We start from the raw sequence: 20,244 nt of genomic DNA on the forward strand, positions 1-20,244 counted from the left end.
CATATGCTCCTCTGCTAAGGTTGCTCATACTCACATACTTGACTTATGCATCTGTTAATTTCTTACCAAGTGTGGTATGAAGGTCAGGGCAAGGCCTGGAGGTATGTTGGCAATGGGCGCCACACACCCCTCTTCCATGGTGAGTGTGTGCATATCTATGGTGCTGATTTATGTTGCCATCATCATCATCATCATCATCATCATCATCATCATCATCAGCCACAGGTAACTGTTGGTGTCAGACACATGCTGAGTCTCCAAGAGTGTGATTTATGAAAGCCTAAAGATAACATTATTGCGGCAGTGTTAGGAAATATGCACCCCTCTTCCAACCCATAACATACAAATTTATACAGGCCACTTATTTTGTTAATAACATATCGGCACATGCATACCTTGTGGTGCAAATTATCAAAGTGTGGCGCTGATGCACCTAGATAATGTATGTGCACAGGTGGTTTGCTGACTACCTTTTCACACACTCAAGCTGGTGTACACCTTGAAATGTAAAGGTTTTACTAACTTACTGCTTTCACTAAATAGATTTGGAGAGTCATCACCGGTTCAGCTCCCACATCCAAGCCAATTCCAGCTATGATCATTCACTGACCTGCCCCAGAGAGGGATATCAGGAACTCTTCCATATCTGTGAGCCATTTCTGTGTAAGTGGCCCATTGTCTGTGGTGGACCTATCCCAGGCAACACCTTGTGCGTTGGTCTTGGCATGCAGCATCATATCTGTGACACTATGATCCACCTGTACTACTGTCCTATTATGACCACCCATGACATTGATGTGATGTACAGCACTGGTCTCCGCTGCAACTGTCCTGGAAAGCTTTGTTGGTTTTACATTTTTGTAAGCTCCACATGCCATGTATGCATAGGGCCTGCAATAATACCTCTGTCTCCTGGGTGTAAACATCTGTAAGGTACACAGGTTGGTCAGTGAGTGTGAGTGTGTGTGTATATATCTGTGTGCATGAGTGTCTTTGGTAGATCCCATGTCTCAGCACTGTCCTTTCCATCCCTCTGATGGTCATGCAACTCTCAGCTATTGTGCTGTGACCATCTCCACCTTGTCAAATACAGACAGCAGCTCTGGACACTTTACCACTGTCCACCTTCTTTCAGCATTGTGATGACAGCTGCTTTATCTGCACATACCAGTGCTGTGTCTACTTAATGGAGCTGTTTACCCTGTAGACTTTCTTGCAGTCTATGTGCAAAGGTCACAGTGTGGCTCTCTTCAGCTGGAAAGCAATTTGCCATGTTCTTGTTATATTTTAGCACGTCTATGTTTTCCTATCTGCACTGAGCATTAGGGCTGGTGAGTGCAGTATAAAGGCACATTACCAGCTTTCTTATCTTGAATCTTTTGCATTATAAAGACATCTGTCTGCAGCACAGCCCTGGAGAGCACACAGAAGTAGAGTTGGTCACTGACCTAAAGGAAGGCAGTGATCTGACAGAGTGGGTTCAGCTCCGAAAAACTTTAGATAGAGACATTTCCATTAAGGGTAAAATGTTGTCATGCTGGGAAGCATCCAATCTTGGTCCCAAAGAAGAGTGTTCCCTGATCCTTACTGGAAAGCTATACACGAGGTTTTGCCATGGATTTCCTGTCTTCTCTTTCAGAGACCTTGCAGGCAGAATGAGAGAAGAGAGCTCCTTGGAGCTAGGATTACCCCCAAGTTTCATGCATTTTGCGTTCTCATTTTTGAAATTTTCTCTTTCTTCTCCCCAGGGGGTCTAGGGGAGGAGAAGTGTCTTATTATATGGAATTAAATACATTACAAAGATTTTATTCCTCTTACAAGAGTCAATTAAATCTGGCAAATTGCAGAGTTCTTATCTAAATGAGAAATATGCAGACACACCATGCATTTAGAACAGTAGTCATATGGAGGAATTTTGCTCCCAAAGATACACAGCATTCAATGCCTGAATTCTTCACATCAGTTACATAAGACAAATCCAGTTATCAAACAAAATCCTGCAACAGGCGAAATATTGAAACAAGACAAACAAGCTACACTTCAATGCACTACCAGTAAGGAGTAGGAAAAAATTGTACCAGCTGATAGGGGCAAATGAGGGCTATGTCAAACCTAAGGTAAAAATAAAATAATTTCATCAAATTTAGGTAAAAAAAAAAAAAACAACTTCGACCAGTAGGTGAAGACCAGCCTAATGATGTAATGTAGTGGAAAGATGTTTTTTGATCCCATCATTGCATAGAAATTGCAGCTAGTTTATCAAAAAATGTATTCTGTGCTCATTACTGTTTATAGTTTTATAATCTTAGACTGAATTCATTATGACAACTGTAGCCATGTTATCTGTGGGTGTTTATGTGTGTGTGTGTGTGTGTGTGTGTGTGTGTGGGGGTGGGGGGGGGGTGCCTGCTTGAGATATCAGAAAGGCCAGTAGGTCTTTATTTATAATGCTAGAAATTCCAAGATCAAGGACTATTAGATCAAGAACATCTGATGCAAAATAAATAAAAATATATTACTTACTTAGAAAAAAATGTATATCCTGTTACAGCTGGCAATAAAATGGTCAAATGTTCAGATTACTAGTGGTGGTCTTTCAACCTGTCAGCCTGATAATTCTGAAATAATGCTTCTTTTTTTCAAAACGAATTATGTAATGAAATAAATTTTAATGCACAGTATAAGAAATGTAGTAGATAAAAATGTTGTTGATCATTAGAGAAGTAAACATGTCATCTGCTTTTCCTATAACATCAGAGTGTTGTTTCTTAATATGATCATTTCCACGTCAGGTAGTAGACCCAAAATAACTAATAAAGCTGCAACATCACAATGAAGCCTGGGGTCATTGACAATCATTGCAGACATGATGAAAAGTGAACAAAATCTGGCACTGGAAAAGAGAACTAGGGATTGTGTTATGGAACAAAAGCCTGGGAAAGTTGGTATCTGTCCTGAGGTGACTTGGGAGTTAGTGCCATGGTCCTAGCAGTAGAGCAGGGAAAACCAGGTCACACAAAATCACTGGGTTTCTCTTCATACTAGTTATGTTTGGACAGACCATTCTTTCACTGTAACATCTTTCATTGTAGCGTTTCTATGTTAGTATCGGTGCACTTCCGAAATTCTATTACATTTTCTTTTGTCACTGGTAATTGCAGTACTACCCAAAAAATGTCATGTTCTGTTTTAGTAAGTTTTTACATTTCTCTGGGAAATATGTTCCACTGAAAATATGTATTACATGTTATATGAAATTCCTTACATTGTCTGTATTTCACTTTCAGATCATGTTCCTGTAGCTTGACTAACATCTTCTTCAGTCTCAGATATACCTTGTACAAGGGTGTTCTGAATATGCTTTATACCCCTCCCCACCACTTAACGAAAACATTAACATTTTCTGCCCTACCTAGTTCCTTCCTTGACCTCCATTTCTTTGAATTTCTAAGCACTAATCACATGAGCTATTATCTATGTGACAAACCCACTAATACACCTCTTCAAATGCTTAATGTTCAACATGTACTAATGCATAAGTATCTTTTATACTGCAATAGTTACCTTTATTTCATATTAATGTAATCTAATTAACAAATGTGTATGTAATTTTTATATTACTTAATGGCTGTTCAAGTATATTACCATGTTTGTAATATACTGAAGCTTCTCTTGCTGGGCCACTGCTGAAAAAAAGCAAAATAAATAAATAAATAAAATAAAAATAAGTAAATACAATGTTTTGCAAGGATGTGCAGTTTGTTTCAACCTGAAGTCCTCTACCACAGGCTTAGTACTGGAATTTCACACAGCCACATATCAGTTATATCCTGCATAAGAAATAACAGCTGTCCAGCATTGAACGCTTTGTGGAACCTACCAGACACCCGAACCATTAGTCAGATTACCAAACACGTATCTGCTCCTACTCAAATTTCTTTGGACAGGAATAATTTACTGGGTCTGCCTCAGGGTTTAATTTAGGCTGTTGGTCCTTCTTATTAAATAGTTTCTAGTAAAAAAAAGAGGGATACCTCTTTGCCTGAAGACATTCAAGATTCTGAATCTGAACAGGAAGATGAAGGGACAAATACAAGGTGTTCTCCTCAGATTTCTGATTCAAACTCAGAGGAGACCTCATTTTCTGTTTCTCCCTGTGGGGGTTTCTCTTTCTCTGAGAATATTTACAGAATGTGCCAGTGTTTTCAGTGGGAGAACACTGAGGTTTGTCAGTCCCCAGAAATACTATGAGCTTCTACAGAAGGAATTTCCAGAACCTTCACGTATTTCTCAATTTCTGCCAACTTTGGAGAATGTGTGTGTTACTGCCTACAATTTTTCTGATAATCAGCCAGCTGTCCCTAAAAAGGCAAATAAGATATATGAAGTTCCTCATCTTTTACGTTTTTATATACTCATACCTGATCTAGCAGCTATAGATTAAGTTAATCTTACTGTTGCTAAACATTTAGTTAATTCCAAACCTACTATTTCTGATAAGGATAGGAAGATTACTGAAACTATAGGAAAAAGTATATGCTTCTGTAACTTTGATGTTTCAGAATTTTAAATTGTCAGACTCGTATGTTAAAGTTTGTTCTGACTTATTGTGAACGTTTGAGGAATGCTTTGTCTCCAGTTTCCTTGTGGAGAAAAATCCTTTAAATAATTTGGTTTCTTCTGATGTACAAGTCACATCTCATTGTTTACAGTGTGTGCATGACTCCGATTATACTTCTTCTAGGGCTATGGCCACTGGCACTGTTTTGAGGAGATTTGCTTGACTGCATTCTCAGAGCCTCTGAGATGATGTTAAAAATGAGATTCTCCTTTGGCTAGAGCTTTAGTTTTTGGCCCTTCTGATGCAGAGGTGATCAGAAAGTGTGATGAAAAGGGGAAGTTGATCTAGGGAATCTCTTAAGATTTTCTATCCCTCTCTTCCCAAATTTTCTAAGGTATTCTAATGCAGGTAAACAGATGTTTAACAAGAAATGGCTAGGGAGTTCCAAAAAGAATTCAGGACCACCCCCAAAACTAAGGACAGTCCAACAAGTCAGAATGACTATTTTAAGGAACCTTGCCCCTGCTCCCACCCTGGCAGGCCCTTTTCTCTTCCAGAAAGACTGTATTTCCACTTTTGCTTTTGGCAACTGTAAGTTTCAGACAAATGGGTTCTGAAGATGATTTATGAAGGTTACAGAATTCCTCCTTTTCAGGGGATAATCCCTGATTTACCAGATCAGGCTGTTTTATTTCCACCTTCGTCATATGCTGTCACAGGGAATGATAGAACCAGTTCCTCCTTCCCAGGTTGGAAAAAAATTTTCTTCAAGGATGTTTTAAGTGCCAAAGAAAGAAAATGTTTGCAGATTAGTTCTGGATCTTTCTTTTCTAAACCTGTTTGAGATAGTGCCCAAGTTCAAACTATTACCTCTTGTGAACATTCTTGGTGTAGTGGATAGTCCAGGCTGTTCAGCTCCAGTTATAGCTCACTGCAGACTACAGGGTATCCACATTTTTCCATATTTAGATGACTTGCTTGTCTTTGCAGAAGGAGGGGGACTCTTAAACCATTTTAGGCCATCAGCTAGCCACAGTAAGTTTGATATTTTGGGTTGGGTCTTAATGGGAATACTCTGAAAGATGTCAGATCTGACCAGTGATGTAATAACTGCAAACAGAGAGCACAGTACTGCTATATTTGTGATGGCCAGGTCCAGTAAATTTGAACACCTTGTACGGAAGTGCAGTATATGGTCTACAGAGTTTGCAATGTTGAAATCAAGAAAGTATGATGCATATTTATTTGTAGTAGTGTGGCCATTATAATTTGCAGAAGGATATTTGAAATCTTCAAGAATAATAGTGTTTGGTTCAATGGTGAGTGACTCAACCATGTGAAACTATGTCTCCTGGATTGTGAGAACAATAGAAAGGGTTCTGTAGTTGGCTCGGATATGGTAACGGACCCTTTTAATAATTTCTAGGATGTGGAGAACTATGAGATTATTATTTTGCTATTTGTCAGTCCAGATGTCATGGAATACAACACCACTACCATCACTAACAGAGATACCTACTGTAGTTTGTCTGAATTAGTGGTAGACATTAAATAAGAGTCTTTTTCATGGTTTTAGGAATCTCTGTTTTGGGTGATAGATCTCTTCCACAAGCTGGGATTTCAAGTGAACATTCAAAAGTCTTTCTTGACTCCTTCTCACAGGATTGTGTTTCTGGGATGTCATCTAGCTACAACAGTTCAAATAACTTTTTGTCCTCAGGAAAAATAGATCTATATTTACATCTATTTCTAGGGTTTTTCCACTTATGCTTCAGTATACCTCAGGATTGTGGGTCTCATGGCATCTATGATTCTCATGTTTCCCCTGGCAAGATTCCACACAAGAAAGATATAATAGTATTTGAAGTCTCTTTGGTCCCAGTACCAAATCCTTTGTCATTTCAAACCCCAGTGCTGGAGCTTTTTAGAAGGGAAATCACTTGGTTGAGGCAGCAAATATCCTTTGATACAGGTCTCTGCTTCTTCCTCCCTTTTCCACAGCACTCCAAGAAAAGGAAAGTCACACCACCGAAGGTAGTAAAAATCCAAAGTAACAAAAACAAACAGTTGAATGTACCACCATGAACAGAGCACAGAATTCACATAAAAACTTTAATGCAACAGCACCAATAAAATAGGCAAGCAAGACAAGCGCTTTCAGCCTTATCCTTCTTCAGATCCTGTTTACTAGGCCTAAGACTAAATGTTTAAAAACTTGGATAGACCAATCACCAATGACAGCTACTATGAGGAAATGGAGCAAACTGAAGGAGTGGTTCTTTTGAGTGACAACTACTGCATAAGGAACTGTTGCAGTGGTTTTCAAAAGACCATGATTGTTCTATTCAAGTTTTTAAACATTTAGTCTTAGACCTAGTGAACAGGATCTGAAGAAGGCTAAGGCCGAAAGTGCTTGCCCTGCTTGCCTATTTTATTAGCATTGTTGCATTAAAGTTGTTATATAAATTCTGTGTTCTGTTCATGGTGGTACATTCAACTGTTTGTTTTTTTTCCACAGCACTCAGTCACCACAAACACTTAAGGCTTTGCTTGAGGAGCAGTTTCAGGAGGGATAAAAATGCAAGGTGTGTAGGATATCAAGGACAAATGCAAGCTTATAAATATAAAAAAGACGCTTGCCCTGATCAAGGTAGTCAACTATCTGAATCATTTTTGGTCCTTGGGACCTCTTCAAGTTGTTCCTGACAATACCACAGTCATGGTATATCAACAAGCAAAGGGAACCAGGTCATACTGGCTTAGGATATCGTTTCACAGGACAATCTCACTCTACATGCATCCTGTATTCTGTTAGGCTGAGCAGGATAAGGGCAGACCCTCATGAATAGAAACTAGATCAGGGGTCTTCCAAGATTTGAGTTTCTCAAGCAGATGTATTTGACTCCTCTCTGAACAATTAGCTGGTAAGATTCTGTTCCAGGACTCCCTGCAAGAAGGCCTGGAAGACAGATGCCTTTTCTTTTATTTTGCTTGGATAGGAATATTCCTGCAAGCTTTTCCACCCTTTCTACTGATGTCCAGGGTACTTCTGAAGATTCAGAAGGAATTCCCCAAAATCACTGTGGTCACTCCCTTCTGGCTAGGTAACAGTGACTCTCCCTTCTTTTAAAATAGTAAGGTTCAATTGCCACAAGTTTCTTCAGAGAATGGATCTACTCACACAAGATCAGGGGTGTTTGATACATTCTGACCGCAATCACATTCAATTGACTGCCTGGATGATAGGCTCTTATTCCCTTTAGGTACCTGTTTACTGTTTACTGAGGAGATGCAGCAGGTAATAATGGAGGCAAAAAAGCCTGCTACTAGAAAATCATATATTAGTATATGAAAACATTTTCTGGTTCATGCCAATAATGTACCAGCACCCACCCACTCAAGGCTAGTTATTGTCTGGTTTTACAATATTTGTGTGAGTTACTATCCTGGGCCTTTCTTACTCCTCCATCAAGGTTCATTTATAGGGCATTTCAGCATGTATGCTAACGGTGCCTTCTCTTTCAATGCATTCTCATGTCAAAATGTTTTTGAAAGGGGTTTTGCATAAGAGAGTTCCAAGAAAACTGGTGGCCATTCCTTGGGATCTTAATTTTGTGTTAGAGAAGCTAACACTTGCTCCATTTGAACCAGCTAACCTGGCTGACTTGAGGTTCTTAACATGGAAAACAGTTTTAATGATTGCTCTGACCTCTGTTAGAAGGTTATGTGATTTGCAGTTTCTTATGGTGAGCCAACCCTATCTCATTTTTCACAGGGACAGGGTTTCTTTGAGAACTAATCCTTCTTTTATGCCTAAAGTGGTATCTGAGTTTACTTTAAGCCAAACTACCCATCTCCCCATTTTCATTCCAGAACCAGAATATGAGAGCAAAAGTATATTCCATACCTTGGATGTCCACAAACAACTTAGGTACTATCTTGACAGAAATACATTTTTTTAGATCTTCAGATCGATTGTTAACTTCTTGTGAAGGTAAGAAGAAGGGACAACCTGTGTCAAAGTAGACTGTCTCTAAATGGTTGTCTAAGGCTATTAAATTTTGTTATACTCAACACAACAAAGCTATTCCAGGCAGGGTCAAGGCCCACTGTACCAGGGCCTTGAATCCATCTATGGCTTTTTGGAAAGGGTTGAATTCTAGACGTATTGTAGAAGCTGCTACTTGGTTCTCCATACAAACAAAGCACTATAAGCTTGATTCATTGTCTACGTCCACATCATGCTTTGGTATGAATATTCTCCTGTAGCTCCTGGACTTTTTTCTTTCCACTTCCCAAATGTAGTAAGCTAGGGTAATCTGCCAGTATAGCTAAAGCTACTACAGCACTGATCACTATGATGAACAGAGTACAGTTGGGTAAGTAAATGTACCATAACAGTAGATGTTTGAGTGAGCTACACCCTCCTTCCCTCCAATCCCCTTGTTTTTGGTGCATTGTTTAGGCCAGGGTGCAGACATTTATTTGTTGCTCTTTGTAGAATTGTCCTTTCAGGGTTCAGCCTCCCTCTCTTGTTGGCATGAAAGCTCTGAAGGGCCTGGCACCTAAACCTGTCTTTTAGTCTTCTCAATTTGATTTGACTGACAGTTTGGACATGTGAAAGGTGCCTAAAAGCTTTGGAAGCTGGTAGGCTCTTATATCCTTGGCAGGATACAACTAATATAGCTAAGTCTAATGTCGTAGTGCTCATCTGAACATCTGCATTTATGGTAAGTTTACTTACACAACTGTACTTTATTGCAGATAATTAATTTTTTATCTGAACATATCCCTTTTGCACCTCTGCAAATGATCTTGGTGCACAGGCAGCTGGTCAGTCATCTGTCATGATACCAGCACCTATATCATTCAGGCATCTTCTTGCAGTACAGTTGTCTTATTCATATTACATTATTTTACTGCTGGAGAATCAATGAGTAATTCTTAAATACTTCAAATCTGTTTTTATTCTTAAAGCTGCAATTCTTGATTACAACTTGATCTTACATCTGTTTTAGAGATATAGTTACACATATGAAGTACAAGCCTTGCAACATAATACAACATTCCAAGAAGTCTCTGTAATGTCTGTTTTCTGCCTTGTTCTTTTCTAAATTTGGTTTTGGACTATCTGGTATTAGAATATAATCAATGTACTTTAAGACACATTATTTTACATCTGCATTTACTTATCCTGAAAATATGACTTTTTATTGTATACAGCAATCATAACAGTTTCTGTTCATGCACTTCTGGTATCAACTCCACACTAATAAATTATCACTCATGTTTAAAACACCTGCCAAATCTTCAGTTACTAGGGTGATATCACTTTGGAACACAACTGGTGCTGATGAAATACCAGGCAGCAGTCTATGGCATATATATCTCCCAGATGGTATAGTATATGTACACAGTTTTGAGCTATGTGTCTCTAGTTCTGTCAGCAAGAATCCCTGTTCTGCCTATACTACTGAGAACATGTTAGCATTCATCATTCTTGAGGCTACTTCTCCTGTAAGGAATGAGTAATTCTGTCTGTTAAGCACTCTATTTAGAACTTGTGATGAGAATCTTGTTGTATCATTACAGCAGTGACAATACTATTCACCCACTTATGTTGGTCATAAATGCTTCATAATGACACCCAGGCTCTTCATATCCTTCACTATGTGGTCTTTTTTATTACTGAGTGGTGAGAATACTGTTCCAGGAGCAGCAATCCCTGGCACATCCTCAGGTGTTATTGCTGTGGGATTTTCCCTTTGCAAGCTGCTTAATCCTGGGAGTACATTAGCATAATCATTCAGCATAACACTTCAGTGATTATGAATAGTATCTTAAATGTCTTCATGGCTCACACTGATTTTGTACATGACTACCCTACACTTGCTCAAGGTAAAATTCCTCAAACATCAGTGGTACACAGAAAAAAAAAAACAGACAAACGGTATAATGATAAACACTGTTTCCTATAAGAAATCACTGCTGCTACAGTTTCACAATGTGTAGTAGCAATGAGTCACTTCTTTTGGGGGATTTTGCCCATCTTCAGGTTGGTGCATCAGTTGAGTTGGGTATATATACGTTTTGGGAGTATGGGGGGTTTGCCCCCTCCATGAGTTGATGCAAAGGGGCATGTGCCTCTGCCAAAAACAATTACAATTTGAATTTTTCATCCTTCAGCATTTTGAGCATTTTTTCACACTTTTGGCTCATCAGCTTTTCTTTATTAGAACCTTTACACATATATAGGTTTTTGTTTTTGTTTTTTTCCTTTTATACCATGAATTCATTTTACCATTCCTGGTTTCCTGCAAAGTACAAGACTCAAAGTTATCAGGATAAGTTACTTTGAAATGTGCTACACTTTGAAAAAAAGACTAAACTTTTTTATACTGCAAAGTCAGTGCTTTCGAACCTAATGGTGCTACCCAGTGGCCAGAATATATTAACAATGTACATGATTTTTCTTTTCAGTGTCACATAGACCTAAAACTTTAAAAATATCTTCTGAACCTTTGGTAAGATTTTAGTAGCCTTATAGTTTCAGGTACAGTTTTAGACTTCACAGTATCAAGTCATTTCATTTTCTCATTACCAGTAAACTGTTCCTTTTTCATATTTCTGCTCAATTACTTGCTATGTGTTTTGAGCACATATATATATTTACACACACACACACACACACACACACACACACACACACACACACACACACACACACACACACACACACACACACACAAACACATCTTTGCAAAATTCCTTCTTATCACAGATTTTGCAAGACTGAGTAAAAGCAGGACAATTTATGTTATGTTTATACAAAGTGCAACTACTGCAAGGCTTAACTAAAAATATTGCAGGGTTTTCTTTGACTTCATCTTTTTACATCATATTGCAACATTCATTTCTTTATCATATCCATGGCTCTTACAATGCAAGTTGCATTTAGTTCTCAATTTGCCATATTATTTGACCGACATGTAACTTTCATGTCTCCTTTTCATCATTTAATATTTTACCTGTAATTTTACCTGCTCTGTACACATCCACAATTTGTGATAATGCCACTTCTGTTTCTCTTAAAGTCCTGCCCTTGTTTCATCAGTTCTTATAACAAATTGTTTTGTCTGTTGTTGCAGTGTCATGCCTCAAATGCAGAGACTTCGCTGTATTCTTTAGGTCAGTAACATATGCATCTATATGATCTGTAGGAACATATTCCATTGTAAAGAACAATTGTCTAGTAAACGGCAAATTTCTTATGGTTTGACAATACTAACCAAATTTATTTCTAAGAGATGATATTTTGTCTTTCTCCTCATTATGAAAAATTATGAGTTAAATAACTTTATGCCTTCTACCCCAGCATTATACAAGATTGCAACACACTAATTTTATTTATGTTTCTCAGCTAACGCATTACAAAGAGAAATAAATCAAAATTCTTTTTGCATAGCTTCTAGTTTTCAGCCAAATTTCCTTGAAGCATATGAGCTCTAGCGGTTTTGCACTTGAACCATATCTCTACTGAGAACTAACTGTACTATGTAGCTCCAAACACAGAAACGTTTGACAGCAACCATACAGTATTTGCTCAGTTTTGCAGATATGTGTTTCTCAGTTTTGACAGATACATTTTCTGTATGATGCAGTGTCATGTCAGGAGACATAATAAAAGACAGAAACAGTGCATGTGATCTATATACTGAAAACTAATTCCCAACGACTTTGTACCACATGACATGAAGGTCATTGAAACTAGCTCATTCACATTTAAAGCTAAATACCCGAAGTACCCATTTAAAACTAAATACAGCATCAGACAGGCACATTGCTGTAGAATGTATAAGTCTATGTTATCAGAAACATATATGCTTTCTTTTGCAGCACTTCTGCAGTTTACTCTGAAGCTAAATACCAAGCTAAGGCCACTTGACAGACGAGAGATGATCGTACCTCTGAAAGTCTTATGGTGAAAAATCTGGACAAAACCATAAATAATGGGGGAGAGGAAGGCCAAAAAATAGGGACAAATTTTAAATATTGCTATTGCAAACTTAGAAAATTGATAGAATAATAGGTTTTGCATTAGCATACATTTTCTGAAGGGTATAAAGTCTAAAACTGAAATGTCTATCATTTTCTGACTTCAACACTCAATGATTTGTCTGAAAATCAACATTTTATGAGGAACAAAGCAAAATATGAGGCAGAAATCTGGACATTCTGTAAAAATCTGGACAGTAGAAAGATATGGAGGTGATAAATGTTTTAGTTTGTTTTGCTTCTGCTGTACACCCTTGTACTTTTGGTCATTAACAGGTGCATGATATCTTCTTGCAAGTTGAAGTATGAACCTTATAGAGCTGTGAATTTCTTTCATAACATACAGTACCAGACTTTACTGTTTCAAGTACTGAACGTGTTTTTTTATTTAATTGTTTAAGATGCTCCCCTGGTATTATTTCTCTATTCCACATGACATCATAGAACTGAAGTATGGAACCAGAAAGTTCAGAAGATATCCAGACACCCCATCATCCTCAGTAATAGACACATGACACCCATGCTGCCTGTTATTCTGTTTTAATGTTGACTAGACAGTGCAAGTGGTTTGTCTTAATTTAATCCTGACTACTCTAAAATGCTGCAGTATTGAAAATACAAGACATAATAAGATTGTGTTTATCCAGAACACTTTACTGCTCTATGCAAAATACTTTGTGATACTCCTTATGACATATTTGTGACGTGTGGAGATAATGACAACATGCACAGTTAAGAAAAAAATAAATCATCTGCAAAACAACAATAACAATAACACACACTTTCCCCTGGATTCATAAGCAAGCAGCACTGGTGAAGTGATATGTAATTTTTTTTATAACTTTGTTTCATGGAATGGATTGCACCTAAGTGCAATTGAATACCTTGCTGTATTACTTTCATTCAAGCAAATATATGAGCTCATGTGATCATGGTTTGCCAAACCACATGTAACAAATATGTATGCTTACCATTAATTTTCCTATTTGTCACTCATCAGCACCTACAATTTTTGTAGTACAAAATAATTAATAACCACAGTGGTTTCTTACCATGCAAAAGGATCCTGGCCACATCTGAGCAAATGTTAAGCAAGTCCAACTACAGTTTCTGAAATGACAGTAACATGTTTGTATCAGTTTTCTTTTTAAGCCATGATGTATCATGCAGCATATTTATATATCCACAAGCTTAGACCTCAGCTACCACACAGCTTGTACATTATCTTTAGATACACCATGGTTATACCTTCTTTTACTTTCAGCCTTGTTTCTCTATATGTGAACTGCAAAGAGATGTTAACTAACAAACAGTCAAGATCAGGACTGAGACGGAATTAAATTGCTTTGTTTTGTAAGGCACACATTTAGAAAAAAAATCTGTTGCATTTTACTCATTGTAAGTTTCCAGTATTTCTAGTTTCATTTGCATAGACTATTCAAGTATTCTGCATTTTGAGTGATATGCCCCAACATATGTGTATGGTACATGTCTCCAACCCACTGCCAGAAATAATATCAGAATGATGAATATTATTTCTTAACAGATTGCTGCTTCCCTTATCTGCTTTGTGAAGCCTTGACTTGGCAGTGCCCCTGCCTCAAGCAAAACTGGTAAAGTGTACTAATAAGAAGTCTCATAACTTTTGTTTTTATTTCTGTTTCTTCTGTGTTATTGGGCAAACATGTTAGGCTAAGCCAGACAGCTGTGTGTTATTCATAAAGCTTCCCAAATCTCTTCTGTAAAATCTCAAAACCCCTGAGTCCCAGATTCTAATCACCGAACACTATGTACCACCAAAACAATTTGCATATTTATGCATAGGCACTTTTATACTGAGTCTCTCAAGCTACAGTATTTTAACTCAAAGAGTTAGTAGCTAACTTCTAATTTTCTGCTACTCTCAGTTCTTCAACACCCAGCCCTGCCTTCCATGCACCAATTTTCAGCTGTGGAAAACAAAGGCACATAATGCTACAATAACATAGTTCACATCATTTTCACACCCTTGAATAACATTACAATTTCTGCTATGTTTAAAGTAATTGTAGGTCATGAACTGAATAAAATTGCTATCTAAAATCACTCTAAACTAGCTAAATATTTAAATGGCAGGGAGATTGGCAAAACATGTGGCTTTCACAAGCTTTGAAGTATTCTTAAGGCCTATGCAGAAATTTTGTCTGGAAGTAAGCAGTATTGCAGGAAATTTAATCAGCTAAACTTCAAATTGCATATGGAATAATTCTGTGCTAGGAAGGTATTCAAAAGTGCATCCTGAATTATGAATAACACAGGTTAAGATTGTGAAGTTATACATAGTATAGGGCACCTTAAAGCAAGTCTCAAGATTCAGAACTTGGGCTTTTGCATTACTAAACTGCAATAGTTTTCGATTCAAGAGCTTGTATGTTGGGACCATGATCACTCAGCAGCAGTGTTATTCTCAAATAAATACGGCAGTCTCTTTTCTCTGCACACTAACAAATATAATAAACTATGACTTAAGTAATAATTAATCACTAACCAAAAGAATTGCAGTAGTGCAGAGCTTTACTCAATATTATTCTTCCTATATTTATTCTGTAAGCGTGTCTTTAAATGTTTGTGACATTAGCTTGTAAGGTTATTTTAAACTCACACATGGATTTTACAGTTCAGTTCTGATGAAGTCCTTTATGTAATGAGGACAAAAGCACTCAACATTATTCCTCCTATATTTATTCTGATAATAAATTTTATAGGTGATTTGAACTGATTTGATATTAAATATCTTCTTGTGATGACTACATGTCAAATCCTTTATCCATGAAGTCCACGGATCCAACTCTTGGTGCAGATCTTTTTTTGTAGTTCCTAGTAATTCATTCAAGTTAGTCCGGTTAAACAAGATTTTTAGAGGGATACAGATCTTTTTTTGAGCCAGGATTGAGTAGTGTATGAATATAGGAACAGAATTTTTTGGATCATTTTTATGATTAAGTTGTAGTTGGTCATACTGTTGTTTCTTATCTCTGTGTATTTGTTTTTAGCTTGATTATGAAGTTCCCTATATTGCTGAAAGTTTTTTTTTTTTTTTGGATTTGTCCACTCCATCCAAGCCTTGTCTCTGGTACGCATAATGTTTTTGGTGAGGCTGGAATGCCAGGGGAGTGTTTTACTTTTACTCTTTATACTTAGAAGGTCAAGGATATTTAGGGTATTTAAAAAAAGGTATTAAAAGTTGTAGCTGTGTCATCTAATGGGAGAGTTTTTAGTATAGACCAGTGGAAGGACCTTAGGATACTCTTAAATAAATCTTTATTACATTTTTGAGGTTTCTGGTTGGTTTAATTTGATGGGTATTGGGGTGATGAGTGGTAAGTCTGCATAAGTATGCACAAAGATGGTCACTTAGGGAGTTAGGATAGGTTCCACTGGGGTCTGAGACAAAATCCAATCAAGAATTATGCTCTTATTACTTTTGTTGTATCTAGTAGGTGCTGTGGTTAGTTGAGTCAGACCAAATAGATTTAAACAGGATAAGGGACTGTCAGAGGTTATGCTTTGCCAGTCAATACTGACATCCCCAAGAATGATTTTTTTGTAATTAATAGTACTAGATACCCAGCAGAGAAACTCTTCAAGCATGGGTATATTGTTATCAGGGAGATGTAAATTGCAATAATGCAAAGTGTTTTTTTAGAATTTAGCTTTAAAATGTCATGAGTGTTTCAGCTGAGTGAAATCTGGGGGTGAAGTTGGAATAGGAGGAGATTTTATAGGAGCTGGGGCACAGTAAAGTAACTCTTCCTCCTTTTTTGTAGCATCGGTCAGTCCTTATAATGTTAGAGACTGGCACTAGTATTTCTGTATCTTTCATATTGGATTTAAGCCATGTTTTCAGTGATGGCTAGGATATCTGGGGAGTAGAGTGATATCCAGGCATGTAGATCTGTTTATTACAAATACTATGAAGATTTAATGTTATCAGACTTAGCTTTTTTTTGGCTGGACTCGTGCTTGATGGAGTGGGAGACTGGTATATCTGTAAATGGGAATTGAATTGGGTGGAAAATGTCTTTGTATAAGTAAAGGATGCATTTGAGAAGGGATCACCTATAACTGAAGAGGGATGTAATCTGGGCTGTTACAGAGCTTGCAGGAAGTGGTGGTATTGAAGTTTAAGCTTAGATTAGTAGGGCCAGGGTTTGGGTGTATGTCCCAACATGACTAAATCTTTGAGTTCTGAAAAAAAATTTTGGAATAATTCTTAAGGGTAGGTATGAGCAGATATTTTGTTTTGAGGGAGGGGTGATCATAGTGAAGTATTCTGTATTTGAGATATAGAGTAGTGGAGAGTCTGAAGAGGCTAGGAGAGTATTCTGTATTTGAGATAGAGAGTAGTGGAGAGATTGAAGAGGCTAGGAGATATATTACAATAGTTATTATAATTGCCTAGGTTAAATGGTAGGCTGAAGGTTGGGTTCATAGTAGTATAACTTAAGGGAAAATGATAGTATATTAAGTGGGAGGTCAGTACTAGAATATGAGAGAATTAAATAAGGAGCAGCATTTTGTATACAAGAGTTACTGACTGGGGGAGAGGTGGTATAGAGCTAGAGTTTAGGAAAACATCTTCTAGATGGAAAAGCAGATGGAAAAGTGCAGGATTGGGGATGGCATAAAAGGACTGTGATTGTCTGGGATATGGGCAGAGATGATTAAGAGATCAGATAATATATTGTGGGGGAGAAGTTTGAACTATCCTGATGTTGGATGGTAAAATCTATTGGGGGTGGGGTATGGTGCAGAACAGATATAAAGTAAGGAGGGGTAGGTGGGAATTGGAAGTAGGGTAGAAGAGCAGAGTGAGCCTGAGTGAAGCAAGCATCAACAGAGTAGGATCCACCTACTGACAATGTTTGGAGATCCCAAAAGAAGCAATCAGTGTATTATACTCATAGCAGGCCAGAACTTGAACTCAGCTACTGTACACAGCTGCAAGGATATAAAAGATGCAAAAGTCCAAAGTAAAGCAGATTTAAAGGGTGTAATGCTTAACAGTATAGTGTAATATTCTTAGCTAAATTTTGTTCCTTTGAATTAAGGATGTTGAACTCTCTCTCTCTCTTTATGTGTAATGAGGAAGGCAGTGGGTGGGGTGTGAGTGAGGTTAATGATCAAATATCAGCTTTTAAAAGGTGTGGTGCTTAACAGTATAGTATATGTTAGCCAGTTTATTATATGTTAGCCAGAGTGTTTACTTTGAGTTAAGGATGTTTGAACTATTCCTTTGAATGTGATGGGAAAGGCAGAGAAGGTGAGGGAGAAAAGTCGAAGGATCAAATGGCAGCTATTAAAAGTATATGCAGCAAATACAGGCTGCTATTCTTATGCTACCTTAGGGTAAATGCTAAGCTACAGATTTATACAGAACTATTAGGCAGGCTTTTTATGAGATATTAGGTAGGATAATGCTGACTATGTCCTCTGTACATCTGCACACAATTTACATTTAGGATGACCCAATTAAATAATGTGTATATGGTAATAGTGCATAGGCATCTATTTTAGCAATAACAAACTCGGCCAGATAGTGGAGGCTGTCCTTTCCTAGTTTCTGTCAGGAAATCCCTGTGGTTTTGCAAGTAGCTAGCATGTGTCTGCCAAGTTCACAAATGTTGTTATGTAGGTCTGGAACAGTGAAACCAGGGATGAGTTCAGAAACAGAGGTGCTGACAGGACAAGGTCTACAAAGATAAGAGATGAAACAGGAAAAATATTGTGACAATTATTAATATTTTTTCTCCCTCATTTCCTTACTTGTGTTTGATGTTGCTATCTTTCAATGCCCAGAAACTCATGCATATCTCTTGATCTTGTTTTGTCTTTAATTCATTCTCTATAGTCGGGGTCATTTTGAAATAAGGGTAACAGAGTTTTGGTTATTCTGATACACCACAAGTTAAACAAATGTGTATAGTTCCAAGATAAGCAGAGGGTCCTCATACAGGAACAGCATCTCATGAGCCCCAGATGAGATACAGTCTGTGATGACATGGGGTATTGCCAGCTAAGGGAGGAGAAGTAGGGCAGTGGATGTGTAACATATGCTAGCATAGCTAGCTGGACATTTGTAAAGAATTATATGTCATTTATATATCAAACTGATTTGTACAGGTGCTTGTGTTGAAAATGCATTTGTAAAACTGCTTGTGTTAAAATTGTACCAACATTGGTTTCTGCTGGACAGAAAAGAAATACAACTGTATGTCAGACTGTATTGCAACTGTTGAAATGAATATATTGTAACAGAGGATACTGGAAGAAAAATGTAATCACAGTCCAGCTAACTTTGAAAAATAGTCTGAAATTAAATTACCTGGTTTAGGCCATAAAAATTGTGTCTTGCAGTTTTGATTGCAGCCAGAGATGAAATGTCTATGAAAACCAGGACTAGGAATCCTACTGTATTGTCCTTAGGGGTGAACTAATTGCTATCCTGCAAGGGTGAAAGATTTGACATTGTTTCATAGCTTCCAGATGCTATAACACATCTCAGCAAAGCTCTGTGTGTATGGTAACACATATGTGCTAAATTCTGGTTCAGTTTCTAGGAAAGGGGGTAGTGTGGGAACCAGACTCAGATGACTAGATGCATGTAATGTCATTCTGTAATCAAACACTGAAATGATGTTTTAATACTAGATGAGACAGAAGTCTCAGTGGAGTCTGTTTTTGAAACCTGACAAAGAAGGATCACTCACCCACATTATCTTGCCTTGCTTTTGTAAGTAAAGAGGGAATAATAATTCTTTAGATCAGTCAGGAAATATAGTGAGAATGTATTTGTGTGAATGTTTCCATCTGTGTTATTTTTAATATTTCCTGTGATTGAAACTCTTGTGTTTATTGTAAATAGATATTTAGTATTTTCATGTTCTTTTATTATTATTAAATATATTTAAACTTTTCACTGCAGCTTTTAGAGAATATTTTAACCTTTAAGACTATTTATATTTATTTGGTGACAATGTGGCCACTCCTGAAAGTCTTGCTGCATTAGTCAAACACTACCATTTGTAGTAGTATTAATTTTACTCAGTATAATTGGGTACCCTTGTAAGAGCCTTAGAGTAGCTGGCTTTGGAGTGTTATTGTGGCAGTACCTACCTTATACTCTGGGCAGAGGGGACATAACTGGTAAATGTGTGCGTGTGTGTGTGTTAAAATAAAATATCAAAGAGTGTGTGTGTGTGTGTGTGTGGGGGGGGGGCATGCATGTGTGTGTGTGTGTGTGTGTGTGTGTGTGTGTGTGTGTGTGTGTGAGCTACTTGGAACAGAGATACAGAGCACTGTTTTCACAGAGAGTGTGGTGGAGGACTTGCCTTTGAACACTCTGCTGAGGACTCAACTCTACCGCTGTGTCAGTGGAGAGTCATACTGTGGTCTTGGAGAGAGAGAGAGAGAGAGAGAGAGGAACCCCAGTGTGTTCCCTGTGTGTGAGTCCTGTGTGCACTTAAGGGAAATTGTGCTTGGTGCAGAGAGCTGCATCTGGAAATACTGTCTGTATCTATTTTTGTTCCAAGTGAACGCCCCTCACCGATGTCAGTGATGAGGATTATGGGCCTGAAGATGGATGATTA

General features: G+C 37.6%; 1 protein-coding gene across 1 annotated transcript in view; it reads right to left on the reverse strand.

Annotated features, from left to right (window-relative positions):
- The window catches only part of LOC122794492 (ribonuclease Oy-like), a 348,959-nt gene that overhangs the window by 266,414 nt on the left and 62,301 nt on the right, over positions 1 to 20,244 (reverse strand). The window contains exon 3 of the mRNA XM_044062940.1: positions 13,669 to 13,726. Coding sequence (XP_043918875.1) covers positions 13,669 to 13,726 — 58 coding nt within the window. The remainder of the gene's footprint in view (positions 1 to 13,668; positions 13,727 to 20,244) is intronic.

Source organism: Protopterus annectens, chromosome 1.part0, assembly GCF_019279795.1.
Source record: "Protopterus annectens isolate FY-2018-M chromosome 1.part0, PAN1.0, whole genome shotgun sequence".
NCBI lineage: Eukaryota > Metazoa > Chordata > Ceratodontiformes > Protopteridae > Protopterus > Protopterus annectens.